General features: G+C 45.4%; 1 protein-coding gene across 1 annotated transcript in view; it reads left to right on the top strand.

The window, feature by feature from the left end:
• LOC142763193 (uncharacterized) overlaps positions 1 to 19,240 on the top strand; it is a 493,700-nt gene that overhangs the window by 327,877 nt on the left and 146,583 nt on the right. Inside the window, exon 5 of the mRNA XM_075865126.1 lies at positions 7,415 to 7,442. Coding sequence (XP_075721241.1) covers positions 7,415 to 7,442 — 28 coding nt within the window. The remainder of the gene's footprint in view (positions 1 to 7,414; positions 7,443 to 19,240) is intronic.

The raw sequence follows: 19,240 nt of genomic DNA, 5'->3' as shown, positions 1-19,240 counted from the left end.
ACATCGCGCTGGGACAAGGGAACATAGGGCCTACTTCGCCCTGTCTACATGTCGCAGCAGATTGTTCTTGCCGACCCTAAAATGGTGACTTTTTGTAGCTGTAGTGAAGACGTGCCCTTAGGAAACTCCTACAGTTTGGCATCCGCAGTCTGAGCCTCGGCGAGGACGTCTACTATAATCTGCGCCGAGTTGATGGTGGCTACACGTAGAAGCGCGTCGGCGACTACGTTCTCTTTCACGCTGACATGTTGAATGTCGGTGGTGAACTGTGTGATCAATAATAGTTGGTTCTGGTGAACAGGCGGGAGTTTATCGTAACGTTGAGAGAAGGCGTAGGCAAGAGGTTTGTGGTCGGTATAGATTGTTATGCCATGCAGTCCAGACCGAACGTGGTTGCTTATGCAAAAGGAACCTGTGTCAAGGACAGCGAATGAGCCCGCCTGATGCCGTCACCTCAACGACGTTATTGATCCAGGCGGCGCCGGTGTGTCTTACACAACGCAAGGCGAGCTCCCTCAACCCACGGGCCCAATTCCCGTCCCATGATGCAATCGACGCCATCCAGTTGGGCGCGTCTTGCGCAACGCGCGGCAATACCAATCGATCATGAGTGCTATCTAGCGCGGTGGTTCCTGATTGTAGGAGGATGACGCCAGGGTCTGTGGCGGTTCTGATTCGACATCGCTGACGAAAGGATTCACGTGCGACCTCTAAGAACCAAGTGGCGCGATGACAAGCAGCAGACTTATGCGTCAGAGAGAAGATAACAGCATTAGAGCGTCTGAAGACACCTCGCCTATTTGAGCTACTAAGCTGTCTGCCCCAGTGCCGAATATGTAACGTCGCTATTCCATGCAGTACAGAAATCTTGACTTAAGCCACCTTCGTCTTGTCCGATCGTCTATCAGCTCAGCGCAGAAGCAGCCGCGAGCTGACAAACACGCCCTACTCTACAGTGGCGGCAGCGGCCCGAGTCGTTACAAGATGCGTGGTGCAGTGCTGCGTTTCGAGAACGCGGCGAAAGTGTTGCGCCTTGCACATTGAACGCATTAAACTTACACCTGTGGCACCTACGCTCACAGGCGTATGATGACGAGACAGTTATACTGCTTTGCGGAGTTGGCGGTGACATAGAAGCTCTAGATTGTACTCCATCTGCAAAGCTGGAGGGCCAGACTTCATTTACATCTCACTGGCCCGAGATTTGCATAGACTGGCAACTCCACCTGACCAGCAGAACATTTGTAGTCACTTTAACTATGCCTTCAAGGAAAGAGTAAATTCCGTGCTTAACTGTGCCCTACTGCCCCACCGAGTTAAAAACTATGATGAGAGTAATATTGTTACAAGCTGCCACTCTAGCGTCGCCAGCGCGAAGTCGGCGACGGGAATGACAGCAGGTTAGTTCGTTCCGTACGCAAGCAGAGACAGTGAAAAGATCAGAGACGTGAGAAAACAAAACAAATTTTAGTGATATTGCAGCACACGGGACCTAGTACAACACTTCAATACAACTAAAATATATCAACACTTGATACAACTAAAAAATACATATCAAAACAATAAATCAGCTTATGCGAGAGAACTATTACAAACTACACAAACTAACAACAATAGACTACGGAGGAGAAAGTTCGAAGATATAAACAGGTGAAGGCATACGTGTCATGACCGGCAGCGTTGCGTCCCCGACGATCGGATGCGAGAAGTCGAAGAGAGTTCTGGCACGACTGCGATGTCGGCGGTGTTGCAAACTGGTGGCTCCGGGAGGATAGTGCTTGCAGGTGACTTCGAGCAGGTTGAGCTAACTCGAGGCGAAGTCCCGATGTCTACGTTGCAGACGTTAATATCGCGTCACATCTAGACGAACGGCTAAGTTTAGGTGGCCAGCCGATACAGAGCCACACTAAAAACTTCTAGAAGAGATGCTTTTTGATCGGTTTCTACACCATGTTGGTCAGCGACTAGTCTGCCTAGCAGGGCAAAATCTTGCGCTTAAATCCCCCTCGTGTCTCCTCGCTCTCTTCCTTGGGGACAAGAGACCTCTACATGGGTCCAATCATGCACGTTTATATGATGAAAACTCCGCCCCAAAAATATTTTGACACCACCCCTTTTTAATTGGGAGAGGGCCCTCAACTAGCGAGAGTGACAACCTGTTGGGTTGTTGTCATACGGCTTGGCCACCAGAGGGTTTTCCACGCTTTTCCCCTTGGGAAACGGTCAGACTGTTTGGCCCTCAGCCGGTGCGTCCCGTAGCCTAATCCTTGTTCGGGGTACATCGCGGCCTTCCACGACTTTGCAGACGCCGCCGCAGTTACAAAAGGATCAATCGTCGATGGCGACGTTCCAAGAAGAGCACCCCATTCTGCACTTCTCGGCTACCTTTCATGCGCCCGCCGTTCCCACGGTCAGTGGGGAAGTACGGCGCCCGTTATTTGCCGTGACGCAGGGCCGCCAAAATGGCCGTCCGTGACATTGCCCCCCACTTTCGGAATGTTATTCATAACATTGGCTCACACGGAGGGGAATTTTTCGGCAACAAGCAACAAAACACCAGCAACAAGGGAGACATGAGGACTGTCCCTCTCATACACAACATACATAGGCAGAGTGCATCAAAGTAACAACAAAAGGAAAAAAAAACAATTGTTAGAGTACCAGCTTCAGTTACACGCAACAATGTCAGTGCGCCATGCAAACAAGAAAAAGAAATAGCCGTGTACGGCAGCCATCAATACAGAATACAATGCACGAATGTATACTACGAACAAAACGGAACAGGTGCGCTCCTCTACTGTAGTGAAATCCTTCAATGTGCATTACAACATGTAAAAACAACCAATGACCAAGCAAAAAGAAAATAACTCAAAATACACTTCTTGTACAATGAAATATGCACATACAAACAGAAAACAAACGACGAAAGGAAAAAAAATAACATGCTCATAGACCTCAAGAACTATATCCGGCTCAAGTAATCAACTCCCACGTTTTCACTACCCTTAATATGCGTAATGGTGAACTGGTACTTTTGGAGTAGTAAACTCCATCGAAGTACTCGAGCGTTGAGCTGTTTTGCCTGTTGGATATAACTCAGAGGGTGGTGGTCTGTCTGGACACAAAAATTTACTCCATATAAGTAAATGGAGAATTTCTGAATTCCCCATACCAACGCGAGACATTCGCGTTCGATGGTACTATAGGAAGCCTCCCGTGGAAGCAGCTTTCGGCTGGCATAAGCTGTGGGGTGGAGCTTGCCTTCGTGGGCCTGCATGAGCACGGCTCCGAGACTTGTGTCCGATGCGTCCGATCAAAGTACGAATGGTTGGTGCAAATTTGGTAGCCGTAGTATCGGCTCCGTAGAGACATGTTGTTTGAGACTTCGAAAAGCCTCCTCGTGGGCTGCTGTCCATTTCACCGAGTTATCTTCGCCCTTCCGGGTTAAATCTGTAAGGGGAGCGCTGACTTCTGCGTAATTCGGGATAAATTCCCGATAGTACCCGGTAAACCAAGGAAGGCGCGCACTTGTCGCTTGGTTGAAGGACGTGGTGCAGCTTCGATCTTGTCGAGTGTTTTCCTCAGTGGTCGCAATCTGCCCCTGCCCACTCGGTGTCCCAAGAAGTCGATTTCTTCCACACCATGTTCGCATTTACTGGGGCGCACTGTAAGCCTGGCCCTCTGTATGCGCTCAAAAAGCAGTCCCAGAGACCTCAGGTGCTCTTCCCATGTCTGGGTGGCTACCAGTACATCATCGTAGTAGTGCTCCACACCGGGTATACCTTCTGGAACCTTCCGCATCAACTTAGCAAATACAGCCGGCGCTGTCTTGATGCCGAATGGCATGAAGCGGAACTGATATAGTCCCGATGTCGTCGAGAAGGCTGTCTTCGCTTTGGACTCTTCGGTCAGTGGGATCTGCCAATAGCCCTTCACGAAGTCGAGCTTCGAGAAATACTTCCTCTTTCCCACTGTAGCAAACACCGCGTCAGTTCTTGTCATAGGTTCGGAGTCGGCTACCAGAACGTTGTTCAGGCGTCGACCAGGCGTATGAAGCTTGGCAAATTTTTCCGGCTGTGCATGTGCTTCGGAACGGGTGATAGCTGCTGCTACAGGCTGTTCTCTTAACTCCTTTGTCGAGACAGGTTTTTCAGTCTCCTTTCTGGGATCATCAGGAGGTCTTACGCCATTGATATTGCCCAGAATGAGGTCATACAGTGGATCTTGCAGGCATAGTGCTGTCAGATTGCCAGTAAAGTAGGGGGTGTCAACCTCAATCCGTGCTTCGGGCAGCATCCTCGCTGTTCCGTCAACCAAGTAGACGAGTCTGCTTGTACCTGTCAGCTCGTCTTCCTTCACCAACTTCCTCCGCACGATTACTGTGTTGCACCTCGTATCCCGCAACATTGATATGTCTGTGCCTCGGAGGGTCCCTGTGGCCACTGGTAGGTTCTCGGCCAGATTTTTTGGCGGTGTCACCCTTACGGCGTTGACGACGGGGACTTTTTCGCCATTCCTAAGCTCGATATAACTGTCGCATATGGGATCCTCACGCGTTTCCCTTGGTGCGTAGAGGCAGGACGCCTGGAGTGAGTTATTTGCTCCTGACCGGCAGTCGTTTGCCCTATGTCCTTTTTTCCCGCACTTGAAGCAGACGATGGCTACATTAGCGACAGGTCTGTTGCGACACAAGTGCGGCGGGTGATTCCCACGATTGCAAATATAGCACCGTGGTAGTGGTGCGTGGCTGTTGCCTCCTTTCTCGTATTTCCCCTTCTCGTCCGTTATGGGAATATCTTTCTTTGTTCTCGCTAGGCTTGCTCCACCCTGAGCTTCCAAAAACTGGTCTGCCAGCTCAAGCATGTCTCCCAGGGATTGCGCCCTCCTTTCTTTCAAATATAATGCCAGGTTCGAACGACATCCATGCAAAAACCTCTCTCTGATCAACAATGCGCGGAGGGACTCGAATTCTGTCTGTGTTTTGGACAGCTCAACCCATCTATCGAAGTAATGTCTTAAGCGAGCCGCGTACTGTGTTGCTGTTTCACCCCCTACTGGCCTCTCCTTATTAAACTTGTCTCGGAACCCATCCGCCGTGAAGCGAAAGCGCTTCAGGAGGGCGGTTTTCACCTTGGTGTAGTCCGCTGCATCTGTAGGTGGTAGCCTGCCATAAACACTTAGCGCATCTCCTGTAAGACATGTCAAAAGTGCCGACGCCCATTGGCTTTCAGGCCACTTTTTCCCTCTGGCGATGCTCTCAAACCGGCGTATAAACGCATCTAGGTCGTCCCTTCCTTCGTCAAAGGTGACGAGCAGTCTACCTGCGTGTATTCTCAAACTCGGCTCCTCCCCGGCATCACCGTGCTCACTGCTGGATCGGCTCACCCTGCTACTCTCCCTGAGGCGAATCTTTATTTGCAGTAACTGCACTTCCCGTTCTCCCGCTTCCCTGGCCGCTTCCCTTTCTTTTTCCTTTTCCTCCCGGGCCAGTGCCCGCTCTTCTGTGGCTAACGCCTGCGCCTGTTCCTGCTGCTTCTTAACCCATTGTCTCAGTTCGGCACCCTCGAGGCCTAACTGTTTACCGTGCGCGATCCACTTATCCAAATCCATACACTCCATACTGCAAACTGTCACTATAATGCTACTATAAGAACAGCGCAATCATATGCAGTATGCAACCGCTTCAACTGTGCGGCTCTATCACCACGCTCTCCGCACGGTTCTCGTTCACCCCTCACTGTCTTACTCTTGTACGGAACGTCCTGTCTCGCGGACGCCAGTTTTGTTGCAAGCTGCCACTCTAGCTTTCCCAACGCGAAGTCGGCGACGGGAATGACAGCAGGTTAGTTCGTTCCGTACGCAAGCAGAGACAGTGAAAAGATCAGAGACGAGAGAAAACAAAACAAACTTTACTCCAGTGATATTGCAGCACAGGGGATCTAGTACAACACTTCAATACAAGTAAAAAAATACATCAACACTTGATACAACTAAAAAATACATATAAAAACAATAAATCAGCTTACGCGAGAGAACTATTACAAACTACACAAACTAACAACAATAGACTACGGAGGAGAAAGTTCGAAGATATAAACAGGTGAAGGCATACGTGTGATGACCGGCAGCGTTGCGTCCCCGACGATCGGATGCGAGAAGTCGAAGAGAGTTCTGGCACGACTGCGATGTCGGCGTTGTTGCAAACTGGTGGCTCCGGGAGGCTAGTGCTTGCAGGTGACTTCAAGCAGGTTGAGCTAACTCGAGGTGAAGTCCCGATGTCTACGTTGCAGACCTTAATATCGCGTCACAACTAGACGAACGGCTAAGTTTAGGTAGCCAGCCGATACAGAGCCACACTAAAAACTTCTAGAAGAGATGCTTGTTGATCGGTTTCTACACCATGTTGGTCAGCGACTAGTCTGCCTAGCAGGGCAAAATCTTGCGCTTAAATCCCCCTCGTGTCTCCTCGCTCTCTTCCTTGGGGACAAGAGACCTCTACATGGGTCCAATCATGCGCGTTTAATTGATGGAAGCTCCGCCTCAAAAATATTTTGACCCCACCTTTTTTTAACTGGGAGAGGGCTCTCAACTAGCGAGAGTGACAACCTGTTGGGTTGTTGTCATACGGCTTGGCGACCAGAGGGTTTCCCACGCTTTTCCCTGTGGGAAACGGTCAGACTGTTTGGCTCTCAACCGGTACATCCCGTAGCCTAATCCTTGTTCGGGGTACATCGTGGCCTTCCACGACCTTGCAGACGGCGCCGCAGTTACAAAAGGATCAATCGTCGACGGCGGCGTTCCAAGAAGAGCACCCTATTCTGCACCTCTCGGCTCCCTTTCATGCGCCCGCCGTTCCCACGGTCAGTGGGGAAGTACGGCGCCCGTTAATTGCCGTAACGCGGGGCCGCCAAAGATGGCCGTCCGTGACAAATATACTTGCTGAACTCTCGCAGTACTCCGTCTGCTTTGTGAGTGCACAGGTGACGCAATCGCATGATACCAGCCGGTTCTGGTGCCTGCCATTGCGTCCCCTGTGACATCTAACACAGTTATTACTCTACTCGCGCACGAGCATTGGTGCAGTACTGATTACCATTTCATCATAATCATTCAGTTTGTAGTTGGCTCCCTCATCTATGTCACTCATGGACTGCCTCGTAATGAGAACGAAACGATGCTACAAGTTTAGATCAACCGTCACCATGGTTACTTCGAATATCTGTGAACTATTTCGACCTAACTTATTTCTGTTTAAATGGAATTACCCAAGTATGATGTGATAGCTAGGATTGTACAAACAATGATATATTTGGTCCCTGTAAGACTAGATGAAAATGTTTATGTGCTCAGCTGTGAAGCCCTCTAAATTTTAATAAACATTATGGCGATAACTTATCTTGTTTTTTCTTTGCAGAATCGATACAAGGACACACTGTACAATGGTGAGTTTCGAAGTTATCTTGAACTTGGTAAATTCATTTGAATTGCATGTGGTGTGGATGCCAACCAGATTTTGGGAGAAACTCGGTTGTGGGGGGAAAGGATAATGAAAATAGAAATAAGCAATATTTCAGTAAGGTCAACTTTGGCGCTCATTTATATTTGAGTGAAGCTTGAATACGTCGACCGTCAGTATTTGACAGCTGTGTCAGCGCGTGTTGGTTCGATAGAAAAGGGATGGTGGCGGGATAGTTTCTAACTTTGCATTATTACGACATTTGGTTGAGTATGCGCGTGCAAAGGAGTTCTAGATAAAATTTTTTTAAGCAGTGGTTTTTACTCAGCAATATTCCTTTTTGTGCTGATGTGCTTGTGCCATCTTTTGCTAGAACTGTCCTTATGGTTGTTTTTTGTTACCTGCGATTCCTCGGAAGAAAAAGTTGCACCAGATACTTATCTGCTAAGAAAGATACCCCACTCAAATATCGCTAATATAGCACCTGATCTAGCGGCACCGAGCGCTTAGCGTCAATGGAACGAAAGGCGCGCCAGATTGAAAATTAACAAGAGAAGCGCCTCACCAAACGCGCCAACTGGCCGTAGGCGTCCGCCTACGGAAGTGCCATATGTGGCACTCATAAAGGTTATATGTTGCCACATATAGGCACATATGTCAGCATATGTGGCTTGCCTTTACCATATATGGATGTATTTCCGGTAGGGTCTGTTCATATTCGGTGTTATATACAGATATAGGGCGCGGTTGGCCCATATAAGGAGTAAGATCTGGCCTTATAAAGCACGGCCACAACATATATAACATATCAATTGGATCCTTATATGTGGAACTGCTCCCCTATATGGGATGAACCACGCACATATATAGCACCATGACGACAAACTTTTATGCGGATTGTCATGTATAACAATTTTTACACAAAGGTGACCTGCCTATTTTATACAACAAGAGTATTAATATTATATTGTTTCTGCCATGCAAAAAAAACAAAATTTTAGGCCAGCTTGTGTACGTGATAGGTGCAAGTATACATGCATTCGTCTAATTTAACTTGTACAAACTTTCCATGGAATTTACGTTTGAAACAATAAGTTGCAATAATACGACATAAATATTGTATACGAAGGCAGACATGTTTTACAAGGAAGGAACCGTATCCGGTCAGAAAACGTATTGAATCTCCCAAATCTCGCTATTAATATAGATCAATCCGATATAGTATTATGTAAAAACAAAATGCATGCAACTTATCAATCACATTCATGCATTGTTTGAAGTGGCAGCAAGAAATAGTAATTTCAATGCACTTTACAGCTTCCACATTGGTGGACAAAATTGCTGTATATATGAAGGTTTTGATGGCTATATGCTCCCTTCATATAACAAGATTTCAGTTATTCCTGTTCACCCCCCACCCTTCTATCTGCAATTGCCTTCCGCGGCCGTTTACCATAAAACATGCGCAGTGCAATGTTTAAGAGAGTATCTTCAAAAACAGAACAAAAACTTATGTAAAGGGACTCTCAGGCAATATCGTGAACATAATCAAGATGGAAGTTGTACTAATTTTTTTGCAAAAATACATCTTGCGTTTCCATTGTCTTTGTATAACGTTCATGGCTCTGCAGATTGTGAATTTATTGAAAATTTATGATTGCACTAGTAAGCAAATAATTTGATGTAATGTTTGCAAGCGTCAAGTAAATCTCACGTCATACCCAAACACGTTGAGAAGGGTGCAACTGACTCAAAAGTGTTACACATTTATTTGACCAAGTATTGAAATGATGAAGTTTACAGCAAAATTTACCGTAGGCTACCGAATTCACAAAACTTCTATTTTGTGTGAGTGTGTCATTACTTTGTCGAGGTCACTAATGCGCACGTGCCATCATCGGAATTAGCTTGAATATTACCTTGCCAACACAATTAGTATGACACATTTTTGCGAATAAGGGCTGGCATGATGCCTGAACGAAACTCTATATTATGTATACAGCCCATCGCTGTGCAGGCGCGTAATAATTAAAGCTGCTTGCGAACATATTCTTTCAACACTAACACTGTGGTGCATTTACCGGTACATACCCACCAAAATCCGCAATTACACACTCGTGTATAGAGATTCATGGGCACCCAGAAACTAGCATTTCCTTCAATGTGGCCAAATATTTTCGGCCATGTGAGAATGAAGAGTGTATTATTATTATTATTATTATTATTACTAATGTTGTTGTTGTTGTTGTTGTTGTTGTATCTCGCAAAACGTCCAACGTTTCAATTCCATACGCTGTCACTACTGTGCCGTCATGTAAGGTTTATCAGATCAATGATCTTGCTGTTTTTTATAGCATGCTTAACTTTTTCTACTTGCATTATATGTGCTGCCATGCAAGGCCTTCGTTCTCTCTTTGTTGGCAGAATATCTCTCGAAAATTCGGTTCTCCTACAGCCTTCTACAAATTGTAAACCGCGATATATGGTGCTCAACTTAAGTACATATGCATATCTGATCTATAATGGCCTTGCTAAGTCCAGCAGAAACGCCACTGAGTGAGTCCAGAAAAACTTCGCAAGCATTTACCCCCGTCGTTTGACTAGAATCTTTTCAACGCTGCTAGAATATTGTCTTTGCCATCACTTAGCGGCCGACAAAATCGCGCTGAGCTGTTATTTCTTTACAAGCCAGTTCAGGGTGAGATATTCTACCCTCCTGGGTTGTAATGATTTTCAAGTTCCGCGTAAGTTATTCAGAGAGAATCGATCGTTGCATGTACCTGCCAGCTTCTTCCAACACTCTGTCCTTTACAGAATACCGAGTCTCTCTAATGTCAACTTTTTGATTATGTTTCTCATAGTCTACAGTCATTTTTTGTAAGTGAGGGCTGCCTTGTCCGAACGTAGATTTGCACATGCGCCGATTCTTCCATTTTTCGTCTTTCAGGAAGCCTTCTGCACGGTTGTGTATATTCCGCATTATTTCTCAGTCCCATTCCATGAATATCCACTCTTTTATTTCTTGTTTGCGTTGTGCGTCGATTTCTTTTCGTCTGCTCGCTATTTGCTCTTTTTATTGATTTGCTTTTCTGTGGACAGTCTGTAATGTATTGTTTCTTATTTTTGTTTTATTTTTGCGCGCGCCAGCACGAAAGACCCTATGATTGTTCCTGGATACGTTAAAAATGATTGATTGATGATTGGTTGAGTGATCATTATTATTATTATTATTATTATTATTAATATTATTATTATTATTATAAATGCCTGAGAAATAGGATAAAAACCTGGCTGAAACGCGTCTTGGTAGCCAGCGTACACGAAGCAGTGATTTCAGCTTCACCAAATGCCTGTCTTAGAAGTCATGCAGCAGCAGCTTTCTGGACCCGCAGGAGTAAAACTAGCCTGACCGCACTGCAGCTGTTGACAAGTTAGCAAGGGGTGCGCACACTAAAAAATACAAAAAGGGCGCCAGTCGGAGGGGTGAAAAATTCCGAGAAAGTCGTTCGAAGAAGCGCGCGTAGGTGCCGTCCAGCCCAGCCGTGGCCTACAGCAGTCGGTCGACACAGCAGGAAAGAAAGTGAGGCGGCCATTTCAAGTAACGACGAAGAAAATAGTTTGCGCAAATACTCCGTCATATGGTAATAATATTGCATCAATAATTTTAATATATAAAACGTCATTCTCCAATAAGCTAAGAAAAATTTAGTTCTAGTGAAAAGTGCCTAAATCATTGATCTCGAGGGGTAATGTAGGTTTCATTGTCAAGCCTGCACTGTATCCATCCGCGCCATTGTTGCTTTTTCGCTCGCCGGAGTCATGGGTGCGGTGCTGATCGAGTTGGTCACTTTTCATTCCTCTTGCTCCTATTTTGTGTTCAACGACTGCTCTAATTTGCACAAGATAATCACGCAGCTCTTAGAAATCTACTTCGCTGCACGTGGCGAAATTGTGGATGGACGTGGAAGTGTTTTTGTGTGCGTGTGCACGCCGCTGGATTGGCGATCGTCAACATTTCGTGCGAAAAAAATGGACACCCATACTTGCGGGCAAGCGTTCCGTCACAACTTCTTCCAAAAGCAGTATGAATGGACGTGGTGGCTTTAAGGTGTGAATAGGTTATCTGGATTAACAGGCATCTTGGAAGACAAGTATTGGTTAAATGCTAAAGTAAGTTCATCATTTTTATTACATTCGCACGTTGTTCGCAAATATTATGATAACTCAGGCAACACAGCGCATTGCATGCTTCCCGAGTAAATATCTTCATATTATACATGGTTACGCTATTAGGCTGTTTTGTTTAAGCGATACGACAACACTTTTTTTCATATTTTTTCCAGACAGGGCTCTATTTACACGAAAACTCTACACCAAGAAAGTATGGGTTTCGTGCTACTGTACTTTTTATAAATATATTGATGTAAATATACTTGTCTTGCCTTTTTCTAATTTTAACGCTTAAGGAATCACCAAGAATAATTTACAACTTGCGCAATTACAAATAAAAAACAGTTGCACATCTCCATCTCCAAGGATGTCATGAGATTTATGAGCCCGCGTTTGAAGTTGTCTTGCGTTTGATTTTGTCTTTCTTGGTCTACTTTCCCCTTGTTTTTATATTTACACGTGTTTTGATAAGGACACGCAGTGAAATTTTTTTTTCTAGTTTGGTTCTTCAAAGCAGGATGCAATTCTCATGAATGGAAACGAAAAAAACTTAGGAATAGCCCAGAATATTGTTTCCATCATTTAGAATTCGGGTAATATAAGTGTAAATTTGACTGGAATGCGTATACCACAGGCAACATTATCGTTACAGATGTCGCAACATCGCGTGAAAATCTTGAGGAACTGTACATACCCGCATACATAGTTACACAAAATAATGTGATGTCACGTTTTATCCGTGACCACTGTAGATAGTTTTACGCAAGCCGTCAAATAAACTAGTCTGATGCAGTCGGCTTATTGTGTGAAAAAACTTGGGGACCATCAAGCTCCGTTTTTTAGAGTTGAACACGAAAGCAATATGTTGTTTCTCGTGCGTAATTCAACCACTTAGGGTGTATTTTTTATTGTACGATGCTACTTGAATAACGTAATTTTGGTATAGTACTGTGTAATTGAGAAAGTTGAAAGTGTCTTGTCTCAAAGAAGGTTGCATTTTGTGTAAAAAAAGGGAAGCATGGTTCAAAGCACGAAAATATATGTATAACTGTTGCGGCAACTTAAATGGCACACTTGTCGACGGTGCCTGTAAGTAAATATAAAGAAACCCGAAACTATCCAGATCAAATAAGTGGATACCTGCTGATATAGCAGAAGCATAAGAAAAAACTGGATTCTGTAACTGTTTCGCTCACAGAAAAGTTATGCGTTCTGATTTCATTAAAAATGCCGGCATGCTCGTGCGTGCTAAAAAAATGAAAATGAAAAATAAAACAACCATGTCATATGAAACCTGTTCTCAGAAGCACCCCACATATTTGCCTAATGGCCCCATCCTGAGGGGTCACGTCATTTTCACAGGCAAACTACTCTACAACGTCTTTTTTACAATAAAACCATATGACACTGAAGAAAGAAGAAACACAGAAATATTGCAACACGGGATTTTCAGTACACTGTATTCTCGTTGACACATGTATCTACGTACGTAATTATTACACTTGCATAATTGTAATACATATTCTTTAGTGTTCGTCGTACACTCGAAAGTCACCGATTGAAGTATATTTTGCTTTTTCCAGAGAATGGCAACCTATCTAGGTGAAAAGAAATAAATCTTGGATAGCATGCTAAAGTTTAAATATGTGCATAATTAACGCTACACGAACTCAATAATCTATACAATAAGGAAAATTAGAAAATAACTATACCTTAAGTAGCCACTGTATGTTTACACCATATATCTTACTTTATAGGCACCCTTGAGTGATCCAAGGGTACTACGTAACTCTCATTGATAATTTTAGCATCGCTGGCGTTGTCTGGCGGATATACACGTGCGCAGGGTTCCCCTTCGAAGGGGAGTCAATGGCTAATAGCAGCACCTCCCTCTCTACCAATGCATTGTATGCGTTCACATTCTAGGCACAATACTATATACTCTAAGGCAAAATTACCCGAAAAAGGTGTAACGGAGCCCAATAAGCGCGCGCGATGAACGAATAGACTGTCGACAAACAATCACAGAGGGAAGCGTGCCGCGTGCAAACCACTTAGTCTCCAAACACGCTACAAATGTATAACTGTTATACCATGCAAAGGTATAACAGTTATACCATGCATCTCCAACTAGGCCAACTAACGATTCTGACGCTACAAAGGAGTGAACCGCCCACGGAATGCGGGCAGTGCGCAAAGCCTTGCCAAGGTCACTAGCCGTCCTCCTCCTCTCCTGGCTCAGTCCTCTGTATTTTGCTGGCGACGGTTCGCGTTACATCGCACTCGGAGTGCTCGACCACGACCGCCTGAATTCGATGATCTAGGAATTACGATTTGGTGTTTGTGTGTACGCTTGGATGAGCGTGAGCTGCTGCTTTTACGTTTCGCCGCACCGATGAAGTTTGGAGCAGGTCTCGACACGTCACCACGCCGCGCTGTATATCTCTCGCTTCAAGATAGTCACTACCAACACATGACATCAACAGCAGAGAAGGCCAACATGGCGGCCGAGAAGACAGCAGGCCTATCAGGTATATACTTCAGTCCGACTGAGGGCGGAAATCAGCGCTGCAATCTTTCGCAAGTAGGTTATCATTCTTTATTCTACTCTACCTGTCGCGTGTGCGATACGGATTGCGCTTGCCGGACGGGCTCGGTCGTGTTGTATATAGCACGCAGGAAATGTACCGCGAAGGTCAGCTTGGGCACCTGCACTTCAGCTGTGCTTTGCGACCACCTGGAAATTGGACGCCATTGCCATCGGCCTCCCGTAAGCTCGCTCATCGAGTGCTCGCCTGTCTTCGCCGCCGCGATGAGCTGCGGGCTCACGATATTGGGCTGAGACCTCATCGCTGTGTTGGGAATCGTCGAAAACATGTTGCGGGTTCTCATTGCGTTGTAACGATATAATGAGATGTTGATTGCCTGCTGTGATGCAATAGGTTGCGCGATTTCTCGGTGATGTTCTGTCATGAGTATATAGTTCCAGCATTTTCGGTAATAAAATTTCAATTGAAGGGGGCCTTCCTTCTGCCCTTGTCTCTTCTTTTATAGTTAGGTCGTTACTACTCGTCTTGCGCTGTTCAAGTATGTTGATTCCCAATCACCAACTAGCCCAAGCATCTCTCTCTTCTCGTAACGAGCTTGGTTGTAGCATGTCGCGCGCTGTAAGTGCACCAGCACGGGCTGGCTGGGCTTCCGCAATCGTCGGAACTCATTGAAAATTGGTCGCCATTATAGTTGGCCTTCCCGTCAGTCGGTCGCAAGCAGCTCGGCGCCGTCCGTTAGCCGCAGCGGCGGACTCGCGTTTGCGCGCTGCACTCACTCAAGTTTGTGGAAAAGAACCGCATTACTGTCGATTTCTTCGGCGCTAGCTCCAAACAAGCTCGGTGCTGTTCGTGGTGGTGGCCAAGCGTATGCTCGCTCTCCTGTTTGAAGTTCGCTGGCGACAGACACTCCGCGTGCAGCGCCGTGTTTAGTCTCGCGTTGGCTTGTTCGAGCTGAACGACATCGCTCGCTTAGGACTCGCCGACTTGTTGTTGGCACGGTGGTTCATGGAGTTGTGGCTGTGGCCACCGCTCATAAGCTGTTGCGCTACGGGAATCGAAATGAGTCTGACGATGTGTGACATCACAGTGAAATTATCAGCATGTCATATCTCACGTATGTTTTATTTCACCTTACACGTATTTCTCATATGCATTCGTATTCATCCTGCGTCACGTGTGACTCACTATTTTACATACTTATTGTGCAGCCGTAGGCACACACTGTGCTGAAGGCTTTGTGCGCTGGCGTCTGCGATGCTTGTTATCCATCTCTTTCTTCAGAGCAGCTTCAGAAGGACTGTGCGAGATGTGAAGGTAAAGTTTTTGTGTGTCATATTTTACACGCATGTTTTATATCATCTTGCACGTACTTGCTATATGCCTGCATCTTCATCTTCTGTCACGTGTGTCTAACTATTTTTATTATCTCATTGTACGTACAGCAGTGGGAACACAACAGGCAGAAGGCTGCGTGCGCTGGCGTCTGCATTGCCTGTCATCTATTGCTTCCGTTGGAGGAGCTCCACAAGGAGTGAACAAGGTATAACAACGAGACTTGACTTGAACACTTCACCATGATGTCAGTTAAAAGAATGGAGAAACTTCATGTATACGTAGAGAAATAAAGGATTTCGATGTCTCACTTTAGTGTTTCGTTGTTGCCGTCACTGCGAAAGCAGTTGCACATTGGTGGCTAACTACTTTTTCGCGTGTTCTTTTCTGCGCAATTTGTTGCTCACTGCGCAGAAAAACAGGCGAAAAAAGTATTAGGCCTGGCGGAAAATAAACCAAAAAACAACGTTTTAACGGGGGATAAAAAATTGCAGATCCCACGTACGGTGGGAATCAATCATATGCGAAGCACGAGTGAGAAATGTTGATATGTCACTTTAAAATCAGCACAACGTTACGAGGTGGCGGTAAATGATGCCGTACATGACTTCCGTGACATGATCACCATGTTTGCATGTGTCGTTTACCCTGGTCATCTATTCACGTCACGTGATACTAAACTTAGTATATGTGGAGCTAGCGAAACGGCCACGAGCCCGCCATGAGCGTGGTATGTTGCCATGTTTTTACATGGTACGTGGGTCAGGATTATCATGTTTGCACCATTCATATGTTTCGTCATTCAATGACGTCACGTACCACTGAATTTGTGGAGCCAAAAAATTTGCATATATCACGTACAGTGGCAATAGATCATATGTGAAGCACGAATAAGAAAGGTTGATATGTCACTTCAAATTCAGCACAACATTATGAGGTGGAGGTAACCGATGCCGTACATGACTTTCATGTCATGATGACCATGTTTGGATGTGTCGTTTACCTTCGTCATTAATTAACGTCATGTAATACCAAATTTAGTATGTGTGGAACTAGCGGAACGGCCGTGAGCATGCTATTAGCATGGTATGTTGTCTTGTTCTTATATGACACGCGCGCCAGGCTTATCATCTTTGAACCAGTCATATATTTTGCCCTCCTTTGACGCCACTTAACACCAAATTTTGTATATGTGGAGCTAATGGTCACGAGCACATCATGAAGAGCCCAATATACTCCAATGTAGTGTTGATGCGCACGGACGCTGGGCACAGTGACGCTACGTTAGCAAAACGCTAGCACAGTAAAGTCTGACCCCAGGCGCGACCAGCGTCCGTCGGCGCGGCCCGACGGCAACCGGCGCGAAATTCGCGCCAATGCGTTATTCGGAGAACACTGCGTCTCCCTATTTTCATGATGGAGGGACACTGGACGTGCTAAAACGCGCATGCGTCAAAGCAACGAAGTGCGACGCAGGCCAACGAGTATATGAAAACCGGCGCCTGGCGTTGGAACGCCAGCTTGATGCGACGAAATGAACGCCGGCGAGCACGCGCACCGCCTCACGTCAAAATTGATTGGCGCCTTGACTGTGGCATGTAGTGATGTCATGATTATCATGTCATGTCATGATTATCATGTTAGCACTAGTCACATACCTTCGTCATCCATTGACGTCACGTGATACCATATTTGGCATATGTGAAGGTAGCGAAAGGGCCACGAGCACATCACGAGTGTGGCATATAGTCATGTTGTTGCATGACACGCCTCTCATGTTTATCATGCATGCACCAGTGTCATACCTTCGACATCCATTCATGTTCCGTATTATCAAACTTGGTATAAGTGAAGCTAGCGAAACGGCCGCGAGCGCATCATGAGCGTGGCATGTAGTCATGTTACATGACATGCATGTCACGATATTTATGTTAGGGTCTGTTGCTTGTGTTTGGCATGCAATCATGTCATACCATGTCAGTTTGGCAACATTCCATGCGAACGAAACCACCGCAAGAGCTGCCGGACGATGAAAGAAAAAAAGAAAAGGAAAAAAGTGTCTTCTGTGTAAGGAAACAATAAAAATTTTTGTGTGCTGTCTATTTGCAACACACTTTAGAGTGTTTTATTAGCTTTATTATTTTTTGCTCGAAAGATAATCTGTATATAGATGCATTTCAGTGTTGTCTCCTGCCAAATTCTGTAGGGGCAGGGGCCTTCGTCAAGCCGCTATGATAGCGGCTTTTTGCTCCTGTCCTAGCATTTGTTGTAAATGAATGCTGAAATAAAGAATCAGAATCATAATCAGAAATGCAAATCATGACTTTCATGACACACATGTCCCGATTTTCATGGTATGAGTAGTCAAATGTGTTCTTCCTACTGTCATGTTATGCCGCACCAAGCTTGGTATCGATACCATTATCGAAACGGCCAGGAGAGCTAAATGTCGTAGGTGGCTAGATAGATAGATAGATAGATAGATAGATAGATAGATAGATAGATAGATAGATAGATAGATAGATAGATAGATAGATAGATAGATAGATAGATACGCTTAACGTCGCCAAAGTTCGCTACAAAATGCTTCGCATTTAAAAGTTTATCCAATTGGAGTATTCTAGTGGATCAACTGTTCGTCCGGCGAGGTGAAACTGTGAGGACTAACCGTTGCATGGTAAAATGTAAATGTGGGGATTAACAGTAGCGCTATAATGTGCAAATGTGAGGACTAAATGTTAGTATTTTGAGGTGAAATGTGGGACTAGTGGTTTTTCACTAAGGTTTAATTGTGAGGACTAAATGTTAGCCCTTTGAGCTTGTCTATGAGAAATAACTGTTAGACCTGTTGCCATTAGCCCTTAAAGGGAATAATGGTTGTCGCAGCCCCATTATTCCTGAAAAGAACGAACCACGCAGGCTTTTAACACCCTTTCCTTAGAATGTACGGGACAGACTTCGCGCACCGACGATTAGGGGACAAGGGGGGGTGCGCCCACCGTGTCCCTCTCGTGTGCACGCCTATGCTGACAGATGTACCTTTACTCCGTTTTATACATCAGGTGTAACGCTGTGAAAGATATGCAAGAAATTTGCTGAGAAACATGTGTGAATTCATGCGTCTCGCGCTTAGCTTTCATTGTTGTAAACGCTCGTGTGGGACGAGCAGAAACGCGCCTGGAGAGCGTTGCAAAAGGCTACAAGATATAAGAACCAAGAAAAGTTGTATTACGGGGCGTTCCTATCTCCGACGCACAAAGCTGAAAAAAGAAAATAAATCATGTCTGGGATGCAAAAATTATCGCACTTTTTTAGTGCGAACGCATTCATTAGAAGAAATCTCGCTAGCCTTCACAGCGTTGCACTTGAAGTAGGAAACGGAGTGTAGGAAAAGACATTTGTAGAACACATGAACACGGGCTCAGAGTTGTGGCACTTATGTGTGTGCCGGCATGAATTCCTCATGATTTTTGAATATGCATAAGCCTCCTTTCTCCCACCCTCCAACTAAGTGCGACGCTGAGCTCGATTGTGCTGCTACTAGATAATCTGAGTGTTGGTGTGATTACGTTGCATCTGGAAATCCGCTCTTGGCGAAAATGAAGTATTTCCTAAAAGGGAGCTTACTTCACCATAATTTAGGCACTATCCCAAAGATGGTGCCAGCTAGATGGGAAACAGCGTGAACCAACTCATGGATTATTCTAGGTCATCTCATATACTGGGTGGTCCA

This window comes from Rhipicephalus microplus, chromosome 1 (genome assembly GCF_043290135.1).
Source record: "Rhipicephalus microplus isolate Deutch F79 chromosome 1, USDA_Rmic, whole genome shotgun sequence".
NCBI classification, from domain to species: domain Eukaryota; kingdom Metazoa; phylum Arthropoda; class Arachnida; order Ixodida; family Ixodidae; genus Rhipicephalus; species Rhipicephalus microplus.
Note: the sequence above shows the minus strand (reverse complement) of the source record. Positions and strands in the feature narration are given on the sequence as shown.